Source organism: Tachyglossus aculeatus, chromosome 2, assembly GCF_015852505.1.
Source record: "Tachyglossus aculeatus isolate mTacAcu1 chromosome 2, mTacAcu1.pri, whole genome shotgun sequence".
NCBI lineage: Eukaryota > Metazoa > Chordata > Mammalia > Monotremata > Tachyglossidae > Tachyglossus > Tachyglossus aculeatus.
This window is the reverse complement of record NC_052067.1, coordinates 79,365,380-79,389,251: the sequence shown is the minus strand read 5'-3', so window position 1 is coordinate 79,389,251 and position 23,872 is coordinate 79,365,380. Positions and strand designations below refer to the sequence as shown.

General features: G+C 41.4%; 1 protein-coding gene across 1 annotated transcript in view; it reads right to left on the bottom strand.

Moving 5' to 3' along the window:
• Nucleotides 1-17,538: 17,538 nt before the first annotated feature.
• Nucleotides 17,539-23,872, bottom strand: part of LOC119922839 (p53 apoptosis effector related to PMP22) — a 28,520-nt gene continuing 22,186 nt past the window's right edge. The window contains exons 2-3 of the mRNA XM_038742461.1: nucleotides 19,562-19,702; nucleotides 17,539-18,871 (exon numbers count right to left, since the gene is read on the bottom strand). Of these exons, the coding sequence (XP_038598389.1) occupies nucleotides 18,645-18,871; nucleotides 19,562-19,702 (368 nt within the window). The 3' untranslated portion in view covers nucleotides 17,539-18,644. The remainder of the gene's footprint in view (nucleotides 18,872-19,561; nucleotides 19,703-23,872) is intronic.

Below are 23,872 nucleotides of genomic sequence, written 5' to 3'. Positions count from 1 at the left end.
GGCCAGAAAAGTCCATGATCCAGAAATAGTTGAACCATCCAGGCCCAAGTGTATTTTGGTATCTGAAAGGTCAGAAAATTTACAGGGGAAATTTTGCCCCTCTAGACGGTAAGCTCATTGTGGGCAGGGAATGTGCCTATCAACTCTGTTAAATTGTTATATAGTACTTTTCCAAGCACTTAGTACAGTGCTCTGCACACAGTAAGCACTCAATAATACAATTGATTGATGTGGGAACCCAAATCCTCAGGTAAGCCAGGTGACTGAATTGTGATGCATTCCAGGCAAGAACATCCAGCCTACAGGAGAGCCTTTTTGGATGTCAAAGAAAACAGCCAACTAATAAAACTTGGCTGTCTACTTGTTTTGTTTTGTTGTCTGTCTCCCCCTTCTAGACTGTGAGCCCATTGTTTGGTAGGGATTGTCTCTATCCGTTGCTGAATTGTACTTTCCAAGTGCTTAATGCAGTGCTCTGTACACAGTAAGCGCTCAATAAATACAACTGAATGAATGAATAAAACAAATAGGACAAGTCTTGTAATCTTATATCTCCCCTAGCACTTAGAACAGTGCGTGGCACGTAGTAAATGCTTAACAATTATAATTTTTTTAAAAAATCTCACTTTTCAGATGTTGACTATCTTCAAACTAATTTTAGTCTCTATTATTTGGTCAATTGATGATATTTATTGAGCACTTACTGTGCCCAGAGTGCTACAGTAAGTATGTGGGAGAGTACGATAGAGTAGGTAGGTACGATCCCTGCCTATGAAGAGTTTACAGTCTAGTTGGCAAGATGGATATAAAACTAAGTTACAGATAGGGGAAACAATAGAGTACAAGGATCTGTACATAAGGGGCTGGTCCAAACAAACCAGCAAACTTGGAGAAGCCTTGTTCGAGCCAAAGGCAAGATGATGTTTTTGAGCCGAAGAAAAACTAGATTCATTCATTCATTCATTCAATCGTATTTATTGAGAGCTTACTGTGTGCAGAGCACTGTACTAAGCGCTTGGGAAATACAAGTTGGCAACATATAGAGGTGGTCCCTACCCAACAGTGGGCTCACAGTCTAGAAGTGGGAGACAGAGAACAAAACAAAACATATTAACAAAATAAAATAAATAGAATAAATATGCACAAATAAAATACATAAATAAATAAATAGAGTAATAAATTCATACAATAAATTTGTATCATACAGTAGATGAAGTGGGCCCATGGACTGCAACCCCATTTATAATCAGAGCATAACCCTCTCTGGGACTGGTCTTTTATATTACACTCTAACCCTTCTTCTGGATTGTCCCACCCTCCCCACTCTCATTAGCCATTGCTTTTGAGGTTGGCCCATAAATGGCAGTACAAAGCTAAGCTAGGAATTCATTCCCTGTAAGCCATAAACAGGCCATTAGATCAGCCTATTTTAATCTCATGTAGAGTATATAAAATCCAAAATTATCCATATTCCTAGATTACTAATACCTTTTATGGAGCCCAGATGACAGAATAAGGAACTACTACATTTAAAGGAAAATTAATGAGAGAGATCAAAGGAGAAGCCTCAGAAAGCAACACCTGCTAATAAGTGTCCAAGTTAGCTGCTGAGTCATTGGCTCATTGGCCGGAGAGAAGACTGGTGAGGGAAAAAAAACAATGAAGGGGTTACATGGGATTGCACATGGATTTGCACCCTTTACTCACCCCACCCTCAGCCCCCAGCATTTATGTACATATCCATAATTTATTTATATTAATGTCTGTCTCCCCTGTTAGGCTCTCAGCTCCCTATGGGCAGGGAACGTACCTACAAACTCTGTTATACTCTCCCAAATGCTTGGTACAGTGCTCTGCACATAGTAAGCACTCAGTAACTATGATCGATGTTTGATTGACTACAACGTGGTTATCCTCTTAGCAAAATATGAAGAGAAAAGGAGATTCTCTCCTCTTGGATGCAGGAAGCATAATGCCTTCATTTTTACCAGGGAACAACAAAAAGACATTTCTGTTTTCAACTAATTATGACCAATGGGTTCTCTGGCCATATACTCAGAAGGGCACTGAGGGGCTCTCTGGAAATGGGGGACCCTAATCTACTTCTTCTGTACCCCTTAGATTGCGATCAGAGAAGGGTACCCAAGTACACCCCCTAACCCAATCAAACGAAGCTTAGCTAATGCACACCTGCATCACGCATCATACCTGGTTACCCAATGATTGTTCTTTATCAGTAATGACCCTGTTATTTGGTGACATCCAAGATAATCCCCTAACCCCTGATCCAATCAAACATAGTTTAGCCAGTGAGTGCTTCTACCCTTGTGTCTCACTGAAGTGTTCTGGGGGTGAGCAGGGGTGATGCAGTCAGGAGAGAAAATTGAATGGGGAGAGGACAAAATTAGGGAAGGCTTCCTGACAGAGATGTGATTTTAGTAGGGCTTTCAAGATGGGGAGAGTAGTGGTCTGCCAGAAGTGAAGGGAAAAGGAGTTCCAGGCTGGAAAAAAGCATGAGTTAGCGGTTGATGATGAGACAGATAAGAGTGATGCAAGGTAAGTAGATTGATATTAGAAGAGTAAAGTGTGCAGGTTGGGTTGTAGTGGGAGAGCAGCAAGGATAGGTAGTGGAGAGGGAGCTGATAGAGTGCTTTAAAGCGAATCAATGGAAAAGCGTTTCTCTTGAGTCAGTCGATTGTATTTTGGGGTTTTTTGAGGAGTGGGAAGACATATCGGGAACGATAGTTTAGAAGAATGTTCCAGGTACAGCATGAAGTATGGATTGGAGAAGGGTGAGGCTGGAGGCAGGGAGCTTAGACAGGAGGCTGATACAGTAGTAGAGGTGGGATATGGAAAGTGCTTGGACCAGAGTGGTACTGGTTCAGATGCAGAAGAAGGGGTAGATTTTAGAGACGTTATGTAGATAGAACTGACTGCTTTGGTGACTAAATCTCCCTCTTTTCTCTCCCCCTCCCCATCCCCCCACCCTACCTCCTTCCCCTCCCCACAGCACCTGTATATATATTTGTACAGATTTAGTACTCTATTTATTTTACTTGTACATATTTACTATTCTATTAATTTTGTTAATGATGTTCATCTAGCTTTACTTCTATTTATTCTGATGACTTGACACCTGTCCACATGATTTGTTTTGTTTTGTTATCTGTCTCCCCCTTCTAGACTGTGAGCCCATTGTTGGGTAGGGATCGTCTCTATATGTTGCTAACTTGTACTTCCCAAGCGCTTAGTACAGTGCTCTGCACACAGTAAGTGCTCAATAAATAACGATTGAATGAATGAATAAATGAAAAGTCAAAGGGGAGAGAGAAGAGTCAAGGATAAATCCAAGGTTGTGGGCTCATGAGACAAGGAGGTAATGGTGGTGTTGTCAACAGTGATGGGAAGGTCAGGGGGCTGAGGATAAGTGTACTTAAATACCAAGGACAAATGCGAATTAATCAGAAAAGCCTTGCTGCATGTCTGCCTCTCCTCTGAGGGCAGGGAACTCATCTACCAACTCTGTTGCATTGTACCCTCCCAAGACCTTAGAACAGTGCTCTGCAATCAATCGATCAATCAATCAGTAGGATTTACTGAGTGCTTACTATGTGCAGAGCACTGTACTAAGTGCTTGGGAGAGTACAGTACAACAGAATTAACAGACTCGTTCCCTGCCCAAAACAATCTTACAGATTAGAGCGGGAGACAGACCCTAGGTAAGTGCTCAGTAAGTATGATTAATGGATTGATTGATTCCTTAAGTCTCCTCTGATGCCACTGTCAGAACCAGTCTCCTCCCTGACCTCCCCTTGGTAAATAAGAGATCTTAAGCTAAATCGCAAAGTCTCCCACAGCACTTAATAGAGTGCCTAGCACATAGTGAGCACTTAACAAATACCATAAATAATAGGCTGATGTTTGATCCTCATCCACAGTCTTCTTTTGTCACAGGATGATTGGAGAATAATTCAACAGCACTCTCACTTTCCCTGTTGATGAGCAACTGCCTTATCCCAGGCATATTGCATTGGGAGGGATGATCAAGTCATTTCTCTATTATTATGATTATCATTATACAATTATGATGATAATAATAATAGTGGTATTTCTTAAGGGCTTATTATGTGCTGAGCACTGTAGTTAGAGCTGATTTAATATAAGCAGATAGGACATAGTCCCTATACCACTTGGGGCTTACAGTCTTAGAAGGAAGGAGGAAGAAGAGGTATTTTATCCATCATACAGATGTGTGACCCAGAGAAATTATGACTTACCCAAAGCCATACAGCAATCAAGGGGCTCAGCTGGGAATAGAAGTCAAGTCATCTGACTTCCAGGCTTCTGTTTTTTATGATAAACAATGCTGATCTTTCCGTGAGCCGGGGGAAGCACTCAAGTCATTTAAACTAAGCTTCATTTAGGAGGTGGAAGCTGAGCTCTGGAGACAAAGCCTTGTTTCTCTGCCCAGCTATTAATCAAATAGTCAATGGTATTTATTGAAGGATTAACTGTTTGCAGAGCCCTGTACTGAGCACTTGAGAAAGTACAATATAACAGAGTTGGTAGACACACTCCTTGTCCACAAGGAGTCTACACATAGGAAAAATAGTAAAGTATAAGGATTTGTATACAACTGCTGACTTACTCCTTTCATTCATCCCCCCACCCAAGCCCCACAGCACTTATGTACATATCTGTAATTTATTTCTTATTAATGTCTGTCTCCCCCTCTAAACAGTAAGCTTGTTGCGGGCAGGTAATGTGTCTGTTTATTGTTGTATTGTACTCTTCCAAACGCATAGTACATTATTCTACACATAGAAAGCACTCAATAAATACAATTGGATGAATGAAATCCTGCTGGTTAAGGGGTGTATGTGGGTGGGGGACAGGAGAAGCATTCATCGGTTTACAAGTGATCTCTCCTCTGTCAATCAATCAACTGCTTATATTTATCGAGCACGTACTGTGTGCAGACCTGTGTCCAGCATGGACTTGGCACCAAACACCTTCATATCTGGTATTTTTACTTTAAACATCCAGCATTCCTCTGCCTTGGCTCCTGCTGCTAATTCCATGGCTCTGAAGTGACATCTGTTTTACCAGGGACCTGGGAGAGCTGTGCAATGGTTCTGAAGCAAGTAAGGGGGAATCCGAGGTCTTTCTGGAACTTGGTTTTAGATTCAGTTGGGCTTCATTCATTCATTCAGTCACAGTCAGTCATATTTATTGAGTGCTTACTGTCTGTAGAGCACTGTACTAAGTACCTGGAAGAGTACAACATAATGTAATAGACATGTTCCCTATCCACAATGAGCTTACAGTCTACAGAGGGAGACAAACATTAATAAAAATAAATAAATTACAGATATAATAATAATAATAATAATAATTTTGGTATTTGTTAAGCGCTTACTATGTGCTAAGCACTGTTCTAAGCACTGCAGAGGATACAAGGTGATCAGGTTGCCCCATGTGGGGCTCACAACCTTAACCCCCATTTTACAGATGAGGTAACTGAGGCACAGAGAAGTTGTGACTTGTCCAAAGTCACACAGCTGACAAGCAGCAGAGCTGGAATTTGAACCCACAACCTCTGAATCCCAAGCCAGTGCTCTTTCCACTGAGCCACGCTGTACATAAGTACTGTGGGGTTCAGAGGAGGGACTGAATGAAGGGAGCAAGTCAGGGTGATGCAGAAAGGAGTGGGAGAAGAGGAAAGGAAGGCTTAGTTAGACAAGGCCTCTTGGAGGAGATGTGCCTTCAGTATAGCTTTGAAGTAGAGTAGGGGAGCATAACTGTCAGATATGAGAAGGGAGGGTGTACCAGGCCAGAGAGAGAATGTGTGTGAGATATCGATGGTGAGATAAGTGAGATCCAGGTATAGCGAGAAGGTTAGAATTAGAGGAGCAAAGTGTGAATGCCCTCAAAACGGGACATATAATTTGTTACATTACACTGAGTGCCCATCAGAGCATAAGCTCATTGTGGGCAAGGTACGTGTCTACCAACTCTGTATATTTTACTCTTCCAAGTGATAATATAGTCTTCTACATACACTAAGTGCTCAGTAAGTATGACTGATTGATTAATATGTCACCTGTGTCCACATAAGCAAGGGCCTTCAGGACCACCCCAGCTAGGAGTCGCTTCCTTCTTCATCGCTCTACTCTCCATCCCTCGGTTTTCACACACACACACACAAATACACACATATTCCCTCTCTCTCTCTCTGTCTTTCATTATCTCTCGCCCTTTCTCGCTCCTTCTCTCTCCCTTCTATAGCTGCCTTTCTTTCAGCCTACAATATATAGGTGATAAAGTGCAATTACTAGAATTGACAGCTTTCAGTTTTGTCCTGATGACTTAAGCACCACTCTTCTGGGGCTTATTTCTTCTGTATTTTGAGCTCAGTTTTGTGTTGTGGCATCAATTTCTTAAAAGTTGGAGGCAGAACCTCCAGACTGGAAGAATAACAATGAGGAATATTCTAATCCTGTCAATCCCTTAGAAATTCATTTTGATCCCTTTGTAATTTTTTTTCCTTTGGGAAGAGTTTTTGGGTTTAGAGGGAACAAACAAGAGCTTTGTTAAATTTTTCAGATATTTTGAGCATCTATGAAACAATGCTCAGAATAGTTAGGAAGGAAAAGAAAAGCATTTGATGTGTGGTTATGTTGATTTTACAGTAATTAACTAGGGAAGATTTTCTTCCAAAACACAGCAAAATAGGGTGGCAGTCAGGACAGAAGGAGGGTTGCTCAAGGAAGGAATTAGTGGAAGGAGTGAAGAGCTGTCAAGAATCTTCATTTAAAACCATGGAAGACATTGCATGTCTAATTAAACAAAAGCCTTGTTTGCTTGACTGAAATATGTGCAAATGTGCCTCTTTTCTCAGGGTCAGTTCTTTTCCTCTTTCTGCTGGTTTATTTATTTGTTCAGTCATTCAATCACATTTATTGAGCACGTACTATGCACAAAGCGCTATACTAAGAACTTGGGAGAATACAATATAACAATAAGCAGACACATTCCCTGCACACAACAAGGTAACAGTCTAGAGGGGGAGTCAGACATTAATATAAATACATAAATTACAGTTATATACATAAGTGCTGTGGGGCTGGGGGGCATTTCCACTACCTCTCAAAGGCATACTCTCCTAAGGAGAATGATTAGGAATGATAGAAGAATGCAAGGTCTAAGGAGAGAGGGGAGGAGTCATTTCCAATCAGGAAATTCTGGAGTCCCCCCTCTCAGTGTCGCACCTGGAGCTTTTCCATTTCTCTACCAGTCTCGACTATGAGAGGGAGAGTCAAGCAGAGGCATTTTCATTCCTAGTTTGGGCAGTGGCTACTGAGTGGAAGGCAATGTGCTACAAGTCAAAACTCACCTGTGCTAGGCAGCAACAGCATGGGAGAGAGTCGAGGGTGGAGACTGAAGCTTACTGCGTGGAAGGAGACAGTGGTAAACAACTTCCATATTTTTACCAAGAAAACTCTATGGATACACTACCGGAATGACTGCATATGGAGGTGGGGTGTTCTGGGAGAGATGTGTCCATGGCATTGCTATGGGTCGGAGATGACTTGACGGCACAAGACAAGACAATTCTGAAGTCCACAGAGTTCATTTCCCAGTGACCGAGGACTTGTCACACCACTCTATAGAGGTGTGAGCCAACAAACGTCAAAATCCAGGCAGGGGAGTAAAAGAAGCCCATTAAAATAGGGTACTTACTTCTTCTATCCATTCGCTTGGTTCAATCTTATGTATCTCAATTCAGTGCAGGTGGTGGGCAAAGCACACACGTGTGTGGTATGTATGTTCCAGTGGCTGCAAACAGGCCCAGTTTCAACATGGTATACAAGTATCTAATGTGCTTCGGTTCAGGAGGAAGAAGCCACTAAAGCAAGACTTTTCAGGAGGCTGAGTTGCGGTCACCGACAAAAAGCCTTTCAGAGAAGCAGCGGTGGCCTAATGGGTAGAACACAGGCTTGATCAAGCACTTAGTACAGTGCTCAAGCGCTTAGTACAGTGCTCTGCACACAGTAAGCGCTCAATAAATATGATTGAATGAATGAATGATATCAGAAGAATCTGGGTTCTAATCCTGGGTCTGCCACAAAATGGTAATAATAATGATAATTGTGGTATTTGTTAAGGAACTGTATTAAGTGCTGGGGTAGATACAAGGTAATTGGGTTGGACACAGTCCCTGTCCCACACTGGGCTCACAGTTTTCACTACCATTTTATAGATGAGGTTACTGAGGCATAGAGAAGTTAAGTGACTTGCCCAAGGTCACACAGCAGATGTGGCAGAGCCAGGATTAGAACCCAGGACCTTCTGATTCCCAGGCCTATGCTCTATCCATTAAACCACACAGCTTCCTCATGGGCCTCAGTTACCTCAACTGTAAAATGGGGATTAAGACTGTGAGCCCCGTGTGGGACATGGACTGTGTCCAACCCGATTAGCTTGTATCTATCCCAGCACTTAGTACAGAGTCTGACACATCTTGTCTTGTCTTACGCCGTCGAGTTGTTTCCGACCCATAACGACCACCGACACACCTCTCCCATTACACCCCGCTCTCTACCTGCAATCATTCTGGGAGTGTATCCAGAGAGCTTAGTAAGTCCTTAACGAATATCATAAAACAAATAAACGAACAAAAGAAGAGCTGCCAGCCCTATCTCCTGGGTCTAAGGAGAAGCCTCCACCCATGTGATCTGCTGTGTGACCTTGGGCAAGTCACTTCTCTGCCTCAGTTCCCTCATCTGCAAAATGGGGCTTCAATCCCTTTCTCCCTCCAACTTTTTTATATGTATATGGTGTTTAAATACATAGTATTTGTGTATATATATATGTATATACACCATATATATATATATATATATATATATATATATATATATATATATATGGTGTTATTTACCATATATGTTTGGTATTATCTGGTATTGGCACCTGTCTACTTGTTTTGCTTTGTTGTTTGTCTCCCCCTTCTAGACCTTAAGCCCATTGTTGGGTGTAGGACCATTTCTATATGTTGCCGATTTGTACTTCCCAAGTGCTTGGTACAGTGCTGTGCACATAGTAAGCGCTCAATAAATACACTTGAATGAATGAATGAAGCAAGGTACCCAACAAGATCTCCCACGTTGTTGTTTTTTCTGGCTCCCAGGCCCTCGCTCTGTCCACTAAGCCAGGAAGATACTCCCTTCTATTGCTTCAAGTTTGCAAAGGGGGACATTGGGAGTTGGTCCTGTGTGTTAATGAGGAAATTTAACATTGAGCCAGGCTGACCTTAGGAATCAGCCAATTTAGTAGCTGCGGCCAGAATTTTCTCAGCAAGAACCGTAGGGAAAAGTCGTTAGTGAACCTGAGTTTTCACCCCTTTCAGTCCCATCTTGCTTAGGGGTCATGTGGATTGACTCCATAATGCAGTCACAAACTTGTGTGAAGCGGAGAGGTGATGTGGGACAGGCCAGTTTCCAATATGGCACATTGTAAGTGCTTAACAAGTGCCACAGTTATTATTCTTGCCCACTGGAAGATCATGTAACAAAACAGCTCTCTGTTGAACAGTTCATTTCTTCGATTCCAGAGGGAAAATAAGGTTGCATATTTTCAATGTGCAGGGCTGATTGATTTATTCACATAACTCTTTTGAAGGGAGGAGGGGAGTGCTCTGCACACAGTAAGAGCTCAGTAATTATGATTGAATGAATGAATGACATGAAAAAGAGCCCAATCTCCATGGCTTAGTTTTCCATCCTGCCTTTGATTTAGTGCACAACCTAAACACTTTTAATCCCAGGGAGTGTCTTAAGTGCTGCAAGAATTTAGCTTATTTAGTGGTTTGCCCAAGATTTTTCAATGAGTCAATGGCAGGGGCAAGTTTAAAAACTATAAAAAACACAGAATACTCTATTGAATCACCCTCAAAATATACCTTGAAACGTTCAGGGCCTGAACAGGTCCTGCTTGGAACTCTGGATTTCCTCAGTTCTGATAAATTAAGCTTTATTCATTCATTCAATTGCATTTATTGAGCACTTACTGTGTGCAAAGCACTGTACTAAGCACTTGGGAGAGTACAATATAACAAGCTTAGTTGTATCAGTCCTTAAATATTATAATGGATGGGATTATTGATACACTAACTGCTATTATGAAGAAAAATTGCACATCACTGTCTATAAATGTTATTAATAATAATAATAATGATGGCATTTATTGAGTGCTTATTATGTGCAAAGCACTGTTCTAAGCGTGAGGGAGGTTACAAGGTGATCAGGTTGTCCCAAATGGGGCTCACAGTCTTAATCTCCATTTTCCAGATGAGGTAACTGAGGCCAAGAGAAGCTAAGCGACTTGCCCGAAGTCACACAGCTGACAAGTGGCGGAGTCGGCATTTGAACCCATGACCTCTGACTCCAAAGCCCGTGCTCTTTCCACTGAGTAGTCAAATTTAAGTGACTGCAGAAATAATTTATGGAAAGGGTCATTTATTATAGAAGCTATTGCTCTACCTAGCAAGAATGTAATTCTTTTGCTGTATCCTGATAACTGTATAATGAATGTTGGGCTTTGATATTGGATCCTTGCTCATGCGCACCTTACCCAGCCCCACCTGTTCATACCATAGCCAAGTTGAGGGTTGGGTCAGATCAAGAGGGTCCGGGCTGAGGATTTGGTCAGTGGCAGTAGCCTTGGCAGGCTTTGGGTTGACTGCCCGGTGTAAGAGCAGCTTCAGCCATTGTCAGAATGCACGTTTGTACGGATTTATTACTCTATTTATTTTACTTGTATATATTTACTATTCTATTGTGTTAATGATGTGCATCTAGCTTTATTTCTATTTGTTCTGATGACTTGACACCTGTCCACATGTTTTGTTTTGTGTCTGTCTCCCCCATCTAGACTGTGAGCCCGTTGTTGGGTAGGGACCATCTCTATATGTTGCCGACTTATTCTTCCCAAGCGCTTAGTACAGTGCTCTGCACACAGTAAGCACTCAATAAATACAATTGAATGAATGAATGAATGCGTGGGGTAAGTGATGGAGGGGTCTGGGCCGTGGTGGTCCCAGCAGCACCCCACCCCTTCCCTCATCATTCCTTTCTTCTCCCGCTTCCAGCCGAACCCCTTCCCTCCCTCTCCTGCCTCAGCCTCGGCCTGTACAGCTCTCTGCTAAGGGAAAGGCTGCAGGGTGGATGCCTATGTACCCTCCCACTGGCACATCAATCAATCAATCAATCAATCGTATTTACTGAGCGCTTACTGTGTGCAGAGCACTGTACTAAGCACTTGGGAAGTACAAGTTGGCAACATATAGAGACAGTCCCTACCCAACAGTGGGCTCACAGTCTAAAAGGGGGAGACAGAGAACAAAACCAAACATACTAACAAAATAAAATAGAATAGATATGTACAAGTAAAATAAATAGAGCAATAAATATGTACAAACATATCAAAGAGTGGGCCCCTTCAGTACAGACCCATAGCATACCCAGCCTGGCCAATGGGACCAAGCCTGCAAAACTGTGGGCCCCAGTTGGGAATGTAGTAAACAAATGTTTGTTGCATTTTCTGGGCAGAGAGGCATTGCGTGTACTGGTATGGAATATAGCACCTGTGCAGGTTTCTAGTACGACATATCAAGCTACTATGCTAAGAGTACCCTCTTTTTTGTATTCATTGAGCACTTACTATGTGCTAGGCACTGTTCTAAGTGCTGGGGTAGATGCAAGCTAATCAGGTTGGACACAGCCCCTGTCCCAGTTAGTAATAATTATAATAACAATTATGGTACTTGTTAAGCACTTATTATGTCCCAAGCACTGTTCTAAGCACTGGGAGAGATAGGTACAAGCTAATCAGGTTGGACACAGTCCCTGTCCCTCTTAATAATAATTATAATAATAATTATGGTACTTGTTATGCACTTATGTTCTAAGGACTGGGGTAGATACAAACTAATCAGGATGGATACAGTCCCTGTCCCACTTAATAATAACTATAATAATAATTATTGTACTTGTTAAGCACTTATGTTCTAAGCACTGGGGTAGGTACAAGCTAATCAGGTTGGACACAGTCCCTGTCCCACTCAATAATAATTATGATAATAATTATTGTATTTGTTAAGCACTTATTATGTGCCAAGCACTGTCCTAAGCACTGGGGTAGATACAAGCTAATCAGGTTGGACATAGTCCCTGTCCTACTTGGGACTCACAATCTGATCCCCATTTTACAGGTGAGGGAACTGAGGCACAGAGAAGTTAAATGACTTGTTGAAGGTCACACAGCAGACACGTGGCGATTGTGGGCTAATAACCCAGATCCTTCAGACCCCCAGTCCCATGCTCTATCAACTAGGCAACGCTGCTTCTCCTCTTGTTTAGATGCTCAAAAAACCCAAAGTGGGGTTTTTCAGTTTACTGCCCATCTCCCTCCACTGTCCAGCTTTAAAAGGATGGTTAATTATGCTACCCAGCTGTGGCTCTTCATTGTGTGGCACTGACATACTAGTTCTTTGTTACATTAAGCAGTAAAAAGTATCTAACACGCTCAGGTTATTACCAGATGAGTGTGAGATAATTGTTGGGGAAACAACATTATTGAAAATAAGGATGAAAGGGTGGGGACTTTGAGTGTAATTACAAAGCTTCAAACCATCTCAGCTTTGCCACGGGAAAGCTACCTGCAATGAATAAGTGCTTTTCCCAGCCAAGAGTTTCATCACCTTCAGGCAGTCTAGAGATGATTGCCTCTCTGCAGATGACTCAAAGGCGTTTCCTACGTAGGACTCTTATCCACTGAGGTGTGGAGGCCCCCAGCCCTTGCTTACAGCCAGAAGAAGAGAGAATTACTAACCCAGTCAATCATATTTATTGAACACTTACTGTGTTCAGAGCACTGTACTAAGCACTTGGGAGTGTACAATATAACAATAAACGCATTCCCCGCCCAATGTTGAATCTGTCATACTGTGGGTTTCAGGGTTAAAAGTTCCTGCCACATCAGCTCCTCAGGACCACTGAGGTGTTTCTCTAAATCCATGCCAGCACAGTATTTGGGAGTGTTTGTAAGTTCACAAGGAATCCTGGACTTTTAAACTTGTTAATTCTATTGTTTTGTCTTATGCCGACCAGTCGTTTCCTACCCATAGCGACACCACTCACACATCTCTCCCAGAACACCCCGCTCTCCATCTGCAATCATTCTGGTAGTGTATCCATAGAGTTCTCTTGGTAAAAATACGAAAGTGGTTTACTATTGCCTCCTTTCATTCAGTCGTATTTATTGAGCACTTACTGTGTGCAGAGCACTGTACTAAGTGCTTGGGAAGTACAAGTTGGCAACATATAGAGACGGTCCCTACCCAACAGTGGGCTCACAGTCTAGAATGGGGAGACAGAGAACAAAACAAAACATATTAACAAAATAAATTAAATAGAATAGTAAATATGTACAAGTAAAATAGAGTAATAAATATGTACAAACATATATACAGGTGCTGTGGGGAGGGGAAGGAGGTAAGGCGGGGGGATGGGGAGGAGGAGGAGGGGAAGAGGAAGGAGGGAGCTCAGTCTGGGAAGGCCTCCTGGAGGAGGTGAGCTCTCAGTAGGGCTTTGAAGGAAGGAAGAGAGCTAACTTGGCAGATGTGCAGAGGGAGGGCATTCCAGGCCAGGGGGAGGATGTGGGCCGGGGGTCGACGGCGGGACAGGCGAGAACGAGGCACAGTGAGGAGGTTAGCAGCAGAGCGGAGGGTGCGGGCTGGGCTGGAGAAGGAAAGAAGGGAGGTGAGGTAGGAGGGGGCGAGGTGATGGACAGCCTTGAAGCCAAGAGTGAGGAGTTTTTGCCTGATAAAATTTTGCCTGCTCCTTCCGTGCAGTAAACTCAAGTCTCCACCCTCGACTCTCTCCCATGCCACTGCTGCCCAGCATGGGTGAGTTTTGACTTGTAGCAGATTGCCTGCCACTTGCTAGGCACTACCCAAGCTAGGAATGGAATGGTTAGGCCTCTGCTTGACTCTCCCTCCTGTAGCCGAGACTGGTAGAGTACTGGAAATTCTGCAGGTGCAACGCTGAGAGGGGTGTTACTTCTATAGACGATGGCTAAATCGGGGAACAGGGTTGCCAACTATGCATGACGTTAATCCATCCCAGTAGAATAAAAAAGGCAACATTCTGATGTTTCTCAAGATCCATCTTGAATTGGAACTCCATTATGGATGAGAGGTCCAAAATGGGTTACTAGAGGGAAAGTTAAGGGAGAAAAAAGTAAGGCAGTAAGGTGGCCATCCCGGTTCAGGGAGATGGATGTCAAGGAGGACAACCATCACCTTTGCTTCAAGGGATGACCCAGTAATGGTATTGCTTATAGTTTAATCTCCATCCACCATATTTAAGGAAAAGCAGCATGGCCTAATGAAAAGAGCACCAGCCTGGGAGTCAAAGGACCTGGGCTCCAATCCTGACTCTGCCACTTGTCTGCTGTGTGAACTTGGGCAAATCACTTAACTCCTCTGTGCCTCAGTTTCCTCATCTGCAAAGTGGGGATTCAATACCTGCTCTCCTTCCTACTTGACTGTGAGCCCCATGTGGGATCTGATTATCTTGTATCTACCCCAGCGTTTACAACTGTTCTTGACATATATTAAGCAAAATGCCACAATTATTATTATTACTCACGTAATTACCTCTACCACCCCAATTTTGAAGAGGAAATACAAGTTTTGGGGGTTTTTTTGAAGTTATGATAGTGGTTAGGACTCAACAGTTTTTGTTCGAGATATAGTGCCTGACAAATGCAAGGATAGAAGTACCATCTTACCTTTCTCTTCTTTCTCCTCTCCTTTTTCCTTTTTTCCTGCTCCCCTTATTCCTAGACTTTCCCATTTAACAGCCCCTCCCTTTTAGGTTGCAAAAATTATGCAAAAAAGTGGGGAAATTACGATAGTAAATATGCATGTGCATATTTCCCGTTTGTACGTATTTATGTAGAACAAATAAATCACAAAGAGGTTCTTGAAAAACGCACTTGAATGTTGATGAACTGGACGCAGGATATTTGCTGTGAAAACACTGCAAATATCTCAGAATTCTCTTCCTCCTCCCAGTAAGTCAGTCAGTTATATTTACTGAGCACTTACTGTTGTGCAGAGCACTGTACTAAGCGCTTGAGAGAGTGCAATGCAACAATATAACAGGCACATTCCCTTCCCACAATGAACTTACAGTCTAGAAGGGGAGACAGACATTAATATAGATTACAGGTATGTACATAGGTGCTGTGGGGCTGGGAATGGGGATGAGCTTGTCAGGGTGACACAGACTGGATGTCACTGTGCTTCAGGAATCTGTATCTTTTTTTATTTGGGAAGTGCAGCCTTTATTTAGAAGATGATATGATTATTAGGGTTAATTCCCACATGAAAATTCCAGGAATGGGGGAATACCCTTAGTTGATTTTGGTACTGAATTGTCACATAATCCACATTCCTATGAGCCTGTTGTGGAAGGGCATGCTCCCTAACCAGATGCCAGCCCTAGGCACAACAGCCTGTAGGAATTACGTAGCAGGAATTATCAATCTATCAGTCAATGGTATTTATTGAGTGCTTAAAGCTTGGAGGGCACTATACCAGCCAATCGCTCAGTTGAGTTCACAGACACGATCCCTCCCAAAAAGAAATTTACAATCCCCAGAAGGAGTTTACAGAATTGGGGATCCATCTACTTTTTTGTTGTTGTTGTTGTTTTAACCCTCATGCTTTGTCAAAGTTGTGTGAGACTGTGATGGTCGTTGCGGGAATAGGGGGTGTTAACCCTGGAAAAATTGTATAACTTAGTCTAGTTTCCGGGCATTACCAAGGGGTAAACTAAACAGAAGTATGAAGTATTTGGAGAAGCAAAGAAAATCTTGCATTTTTTCTTCCAGCAGCATCGATATAGCTTCCAAGGGAACAAAATCAAAAAGGTTGCATCCTAAATATATGTTCGTTTTCAGTTTTAAAAAGAGATGAAAGAGGACTGAGTAATTATAAAGCTTAGTTTAGTTTTAAGAAAGTAATATTTTAAAATTTACAATAGAACTAAAAAAAAAAAGAATTCAGCTACCTTGTGCCTACAGACCTTACAGCTGTATTTTTATATTCATTTCTTAGAAATGATGGGACTGTACTAATTCTCCAGTTGGTACCAGAATAGGGTCAATTACCTCAAATTAAGAAAATAGAACACAAAAAACAGTACCAAGGTATGGCAACTACCTATTTTGGAAGTAACATCAAAGATGTAGCCATTTTATTCAATTCTCTCCTCTATGCCAGAGAATATGTGTTTGGTGGTCCGGGGAGCAGAAGATCTGCTTCAGCTCCTCTCTATCTCTTCCCCAGCTTCTGTTCTTTGCTCGTGTTCCTACCTTTGGCATATTCTCTTTAGGCTGTAAACTCCTTGTGAAAAGATGTCATATCTATCAACTCTGTTGCATTTTACTTTCTCAAGTGCTTAGTACAGTGTTCTGCACACTAAGCACTCAATAAATCAACGACGGAGTTGTTATTGGATTTGATTATCTTGCAACTACCCCAGGCTTTTGCAGTTCTTTGGCACATAGTCAGCACTTAATAATAGCCCCAGTATTAATGAGTTAGTCACCCCATCAGGAACTGTGTGGTCAGCTCTTCCCAGACTACTGTTTGCGTAGACTGGGACACTCCTGTGCAAGGACAGAAAGCAAGAAGGGAAGCACAGCTGTTGGAACACTGGATTGATCATTTCTTAGGAAACACCTTCACCCCAGGGCTGTGCTTGGACCTGCCTAGATTTATGCGTTGCAAATGAAGTCGGTGTTTGTTAGTGAGTGAGAGGTGGGAAAGTGAGAAGCAGCGTGGCCTAGTAGATTGAGCACAGGTCTGGGACTCAGAAAGACCTGGGTTCTAATCCCGGATCTTCCATTTGTCTGCTATGTGACCTTGGGCAAGTCACCTAATTTCTCTGTGCCTTACTTATCTGTAAAATGGGGCTTAAGACAGTGAGACAGGGTATGTGTCCAACCTGATTAGCTTGTATCTACCCCAGAAATTAGTACAGTGTGCTTAAATACCATTGAAAATGAGAGAGGAGTACTTTCCTTGTCATTATGTGGCACACAGTGTCTAACCTGGTTAACATGTTTCTCCCCCAGAACTTAGGGCAGTACATGACACAGGCTAATAACAAATACCACAGGGAGTACACTGATCCACAGTGTGCATTTGATTTTTAACAAGGTGCCAAATTATAGGTGAAAAATCAGGAACTCAACTAAATTACAAGAGTAACCAAATATTTGAAAAGTTTCCTATTTGCTCTGAGACAACTCCCACATTTCTACAGTCCACTACCAAAATGTACCCCCATCAGAAATCAAATAAATGTGTAATGGCCCTTGATTCCATGTGTGAAATAAGCCTAAAATAATTTATTCTTACACTTTACTCCCAAATGGAATAAAAGACAATGTTCATATCAGAAACAAGTAATAGGTTACCTGGTTTATTGGGAACAGTCCATACTGAAAATATTTGTCATTTTCTCCTGAACATATAAAAGAATTTGATATATAAAATAAATTTTGATTTATATTATGTTGGGTAGTACATACGATAAAAAAATACAATCCAAATGCATCATCAAGTAGAGAGACGGTACTTCCCAGGACACTTCTGAAAGCAAAGTACACATTTTATTTTCAATTTTTAATTACACAAATTATTTGCATGGAATACCAGGATTTTCAAGTTGCATTTTACGATTAAATGTACACTCTTATACAACCACAGAAACAGTGTAAATTAGTTAGCATAGCACTTCTATCTCCCCATGCCCCAAGGTACCGCTTTAATAGAGAAAAGCTAATTATAACAATCCACTCCAGAAGGAGGGTTACAACTGCAACAGGCAGTCCACTGTGAAGAGTGACCTATCATTCTATTTTCATTACCCTGGATTATATTTTCAACTCAGGTACTGAGTTTTGCACAAATTCTGTGGTGAAAGTTAATGGATATTGCTAAGAATGATTGGTTTTTTGAGCTGCAGAGGATGTTTTTTCAGTAGAGATAAATAATGGCTTTGGGTTGGCGAATTTTTATTTTCAGCCAATGACAATTTACTAAATTTCACAAAGCATCTTCCTTCTTTCCCCATCACATCTTAGGCAACTCAGCCCATAGTGAGAAAACAAAAATGGACTCTACTGAATGACCTGAAATAAGAATGCAATTCTAGTTTGCATCGCATAAAACAATAAATTTGATGTGCTCTTTTTTGGGGAAAAGAGAACATTTTAAAATTAGAGCTAAATTATAGCAAATGTTTGCATGTTCTGGGGAATAAAACAGAGGAACAAAGGAGCCTTTAAATGACTAATCACACAAGACACGAATGCAAAAATATAATACCATTGAAGAGCTTTTATCTAAATTTTTTACATTTTTTTTTACTTTAAACACATGCTGATCCTTTTTATATTTGCAAAAGTACATGTTCAAAACACTCTGGGGAAGAAAAAGTGTTTCTCTGGGATTCAACTGTTAAAGCAATAGTAAGGGTTGGTTTTTCTGCTTTCATTTTTAGTGTTTAGGCAGTAGAGTAGAAATATCTCGGTTTAGCATTGCCCAAGAGGTCGTCTTCATAGTTGGGGAGACAGCAGAAAAAGAAGGCACAGCCGATTTCGATAATGGTAGCTGCCCATCCAAAGCCATATGCCCAGTTGTAGTCATATACGTTGGCAGGTCCACCTCTGTTAATGATATCCTGTGTGTACTTCACTGGATAAATTACCAGAGCAATTATCTGAAATACAGCTATAAAGAAAAACCAAAAAAAAAAAAAAGGCCCAAATGCATGAATGAGTGAGAACAAAAATGATGACAAATATGTTTCCAATGAGGATGTATATATCCATCACCAAGGTCGCTGGGCACACCCCAAGGCCCATTCTGTTGAATGAATCATCAGATCAAGACCTACAAAATGAGACCTTCTTTGGCTCTATTGTTAATGCCATAAAGGCAGAGAGCAAGACCATGTAGATATAAAATATACAAGTACAATTAAGTATGAATATACAAGTACAATTAAGTATGAATATACAAGTACAAAAGACTAATTTTGACCTGGGTTAATTATTTACATAAGAAACCACATGAAGGTCAGAGATATACTAGATTTACCAGCACTTTAAACAGTGCTCAGTGTTTAGAACAGTGCTTTGCACATAGTAAATGCTTAACAAATGCCATTATTATTGTTATTTACTAAAGGTCAAATCGTGACAACACCCCCCTAGATCAGGATAAATGTTTGGATTGACCCCTGCACATTACAGTGCTTTCCATATAGTATTTGAAAAATACCACGATTACTATTATTATACTCGAAATGTTTCAGAGGGAAGGGGATGGTGGGGGGTATTGGCACCCCTCTCAGATGTACACAAATTGATGTTCACCTAAGATTTGGGAACAAAATAATTTATTTCCATTCAATCTTACCAGCAAGTGCGAGCAGGCCTCCAATGACTCGCAGGAAGACAAGCATTTGTGGTCCACAGAGAGCAAAGAAGGAAAGGACAAAACAAATCACTAGGATGATGAAGCCAATGAGCAGCATGGCAGCTGTTGCTCTTCCCCAGGCTAAAAGAAAGAGGAAACAATGTTTAACCACATCTGAGACCCAAATCACACTAGTCTAAGGTAGAATAGCAGAGTACAGATAAATGTCATTCTCTAGTTTTCTGCAGGTGAAAGGATATTTCTTTTAATTTTATTTATAAAGAAGCACATTCAGTTAAAGCAACCTCACTGGGGAAAAATGAATACAGACAAATGAAAAACTGTTTGAGGAAAATTTTGTTTCTTGTTAAGCTTTGAAATCAGAAACCACAATCTCACCCCTCTAAAATGTAAGCCTACCATAGACAGGAAATGAATCTACCAATTCTGTTGTATTGTACTCTCCCAAGTGTTTAGTATAGAGCTCTGCGTCCAGTAAGCACTCAATAAACATCAGTGAGTGACTGTTTTTTTTATGGTATTTGTTAAGTGCTTACTATGTGCTAGGCAGTGTACTAAGCACTGGGGCAGATAAAAGCTAATGAGGTTGGACACAGTCCTTGTCCGACATGGGGCTCCCAGTCTTAATCCCTGTTTTACAGATAAGGGAACTGAGGCACAAAGAAGTTAAGTGACTTGCCTAAGGTCATAGAGCAGACAAGTAGCAGGGCCAGAATTAGAACTCAGGTCCTTCTGACTCCCGTGCTCTAGCCATTAGGACACACTGTTTCTCTTGATCGACAGACTGTGAGCCCACTGTTGGGTAGGGACTGTCTCTATATGTTGCCAATTTGTACTTCCCAAGCGCTTAGTACAGTGCTCTGCACATAGTAAGCGCTCAATAAATACGATTGATGATGATGATGATGACAGGGTAGGATGAATGCTATTGTACCAGGAGATGGAAGAATCCTATCAGAGAAGTGGTTGTTCCAGCAAGTGAGTGTATTAAATGTGCTACTACTTTGTTTCTCAGTGAAGCAGTATGAACATTTAGGAGCAGAGTCATAAACACACATACGGCTACTCCAGAAATAAAAAATTATTGTTGTACACAGTTGCTTTAAACAGACCCTATACAGCCTACAACTAGCCAACATGGGTACTGACTTTCAATCAGCATTCATTCAATCATATTTACTGAGCGCTTACTGTACTAAGCACTTGAGAAGTAGAGAAGCAGCATGGCTCAGTGGAAAGAGCATGGGCTTTGGAGTCAGGGGTCATGGGTTCAAATCCCGGCTCTGCCAATTGTCAGCTGTGTGACTTTGGGCAAGTCACTTAACTTCTCTGTGCCTCAGTTACCTCATCTGTAAAATGGAGATTAAGGCTGTGAGCCGCCCCGTGGGACAACGTGATCACCTGTAACCTCCCCAGCGCTTAGAATAGTGCTTTGCACATAGTAAGTGCTTAATAAATGCCATCATTATTATTACAAATCTGCAACATATAGAGACCGTCCCTACCCAACAACAGGCTCACAGTTTAGAAGGGGGAGACAGACAACAAAAACTTGTTGAGAAGGGGATGGTCCATAGTGTCGAAGGCAGCTGAGGGGTCGAGGAGGATTAGGATAGAGTAGGAGCCATTGGATTTGGCAAGCAGGAGGTCATTGGTGACCTTTGAGAGGGACTGAAGGGAGTGTAGGGGACTGAAGCCAGATTGGAGGGAGTCTAGGAGAGAGTTGGCATTGAGGAATTCGAGGCAGCGAGTTTAGATGACTCGTTCTAGGAGTTTGGAAAGGAAGGGTAGGAGGGAGATAGGGCGATAACTAGAAGGGGCAGTGGGGTCAAGAGGGGATTTTTTTTAGGATGGGAGGCAGCATGGCCTAGTAGAAAGAGCACAGGTCTGGACCTAAGTTCTAACCTCAGTTCCACCGCTTGCCTGCAATGTGATTTTGGGCAAATCACTTAACTTCTCTGTGCCTGAGTTTCTCATCTTTAAAATGGGGATCAAACACTTGTTCTCCCTCCCCGTTAGATGTGAGCCCCAGATGGGAGAGGGACTGTGTCTCATCTTGTATTCAATCACATTTATTGAGCGCTTACTGGAAGAACATCTTGTATCGTGTATCTACCCCAGCAATTTAGTTCAGGGCACGACACACAGTAAGCACTTAACAGATACCTGATTATTATTAAAAATAACAGCCAGATTTAATATTCATTTTCACTTATAAAATGCCTCAGTAGCTTGGAAAATTTTAGGAGTCAATGAAATGCAATTATTTTGCTGCAGACACATCTTTCCTTTAATAGGGTACTCAACTATAACTTTCAGAAAGACTATAGATCATACACTTCTAATTTAATCATACTTTATTCTATAGTTACAAATTTTTTTATTTTCGAAACAGAGAAGCAAACACCTTCCAAAATGATGGAACAATTTTCCCCAAATAAAACAGTCATACTTTAGAGCCAGCAAGAGTGAATGAATGTAATAATTAATATCTTCATAGAATTACATCTTTTATTTAGACAGTACAAAATGCATTTTCTGGAGAGCATTACAAAGAAGATTCATTGTGTATTTGTGATTGTTTTCTGCTTTAGAAAATACTAATAAAATAATTAAGAATAATTATGGTTTTTGTTAAGCGCTTACTATGTGCCAAGCACTGTTCTAGTATATGGTATGATGCTAATGATAAAAGTGTATATTGAGCAATCAAACTGCATAAACAATTTAAAGGAGATAGGTTTGTTTTGCATTCGATGTAGTTATTTTTAATAGACCAATTTTTGCCTTCATTTTTTCCTGAGGCCCCAAGAGTTTGTTGACTCTTTGAAGGTTATTCTTGTAGGAGCTTTATTTACTAAATGACAACTCCTTTCCTAATTTAGTTAGTTAAACCTAGAGGCATACAAAAGATAATTGAATGTGTGTAGACAGAATACTATAAAATGACACCATCACAGAGGGCATTGTTTTCCAAAAGGGGGTAAGTGCTATGGCAGGGGCAGGACCAATTTAAGAACTGTGGTTAAACCTTGAAAAAGCAAGAAATCATTTAAATGCAGAATTAGTGAGAAGCAGTCTGGCTAAGTGGAAAGAACACGGGCTGGGGAGCCTGAGGTCATGAGTTCTAATCCTGGCTCTGCCACTTGTCAACTGTATGACCTTGGGCAAATCACTTAACTTCTCTGGGCCTCAGTTCCCTCATCTGTAAAATGGGGATGAAAACTGTGAGCCCCACTTGGGACAACCTGATTACCTTGTATCTACCCCAGCACTTAGAACAGTGCTTGGCACATAGTAAGTGCCTAACAAATACCAACATTATTATTATTATTATATTCACAGCTCCAAAAATTTATCTGGAGGAAGATGGATCAAGTCAGGGTCTGAATATTAGAATCAAGTATTTTGAGGCTCCTTTCTCAGAGTCCCAGCATGGAGGAAATCCCTAAGTTTAAGACTAATGATGCCTGTTTTTGTTTTCATATCTGCTTTATTCCACCCTCTCTGGAAGGTCTCTCTTCTGGGTAATGAAATAGTTACACATTTGCTGGATTATAGCTGACTCACCACATACCCCTTGCCCATGTCCTGACTCTGGCCGGGAACTCCCTCCCCCTTTATATACAACAGGCAACATTCTCCCTGTAAGCTCATCCTCTAGACCGTAAACTCATTGTGGACAGGGAATATGTCTGTTTATTGTTATATTGTACTCTCTCAAGTGCTTAGTATAGTGCTCTGCACACAGTAAGCACTCGATGCAAGCCTGCTGTGGGCAGGGATTGTCTCTATTGCTGAATTGTACTTTCCAAGTGCTTAGTACAGTGCATCACACACAATAAGTGCTCAGTAAATACGAGTGAATAAATGAGTATATATGACTGAATGAATATCTTCTCCAAGATATTTTCCCTGACTAAACTCCCATTTCCCCATCTATTCACCCTCCACACTGTGTGGCGTATGCATTTGGGTCGGTACCCCTTAAGCGCTTTGATACTCATCACACACCCAGCCCTAAAGCACTTATGTACATAATCTTATATTCCCATTTCCCCTATTTGTAATTTATTTTGTTGTCTGTTCCCACACTGTGCAAAGGGATTTTATCTAATGATGGTATTTGTTAAGCACTTACTATGTGCCAAGCACTGTTCCAAGCACTGGTGTAGATACAAGGTAATCAGGTTGTCCCACCTTGGGCTCGCAATCTTAATCCCCATTTTACAGATGAGGTAACTGAGGCCCAGAGAAGTTAAGTGACTTGCCCAAAGTCACACAGCTGAC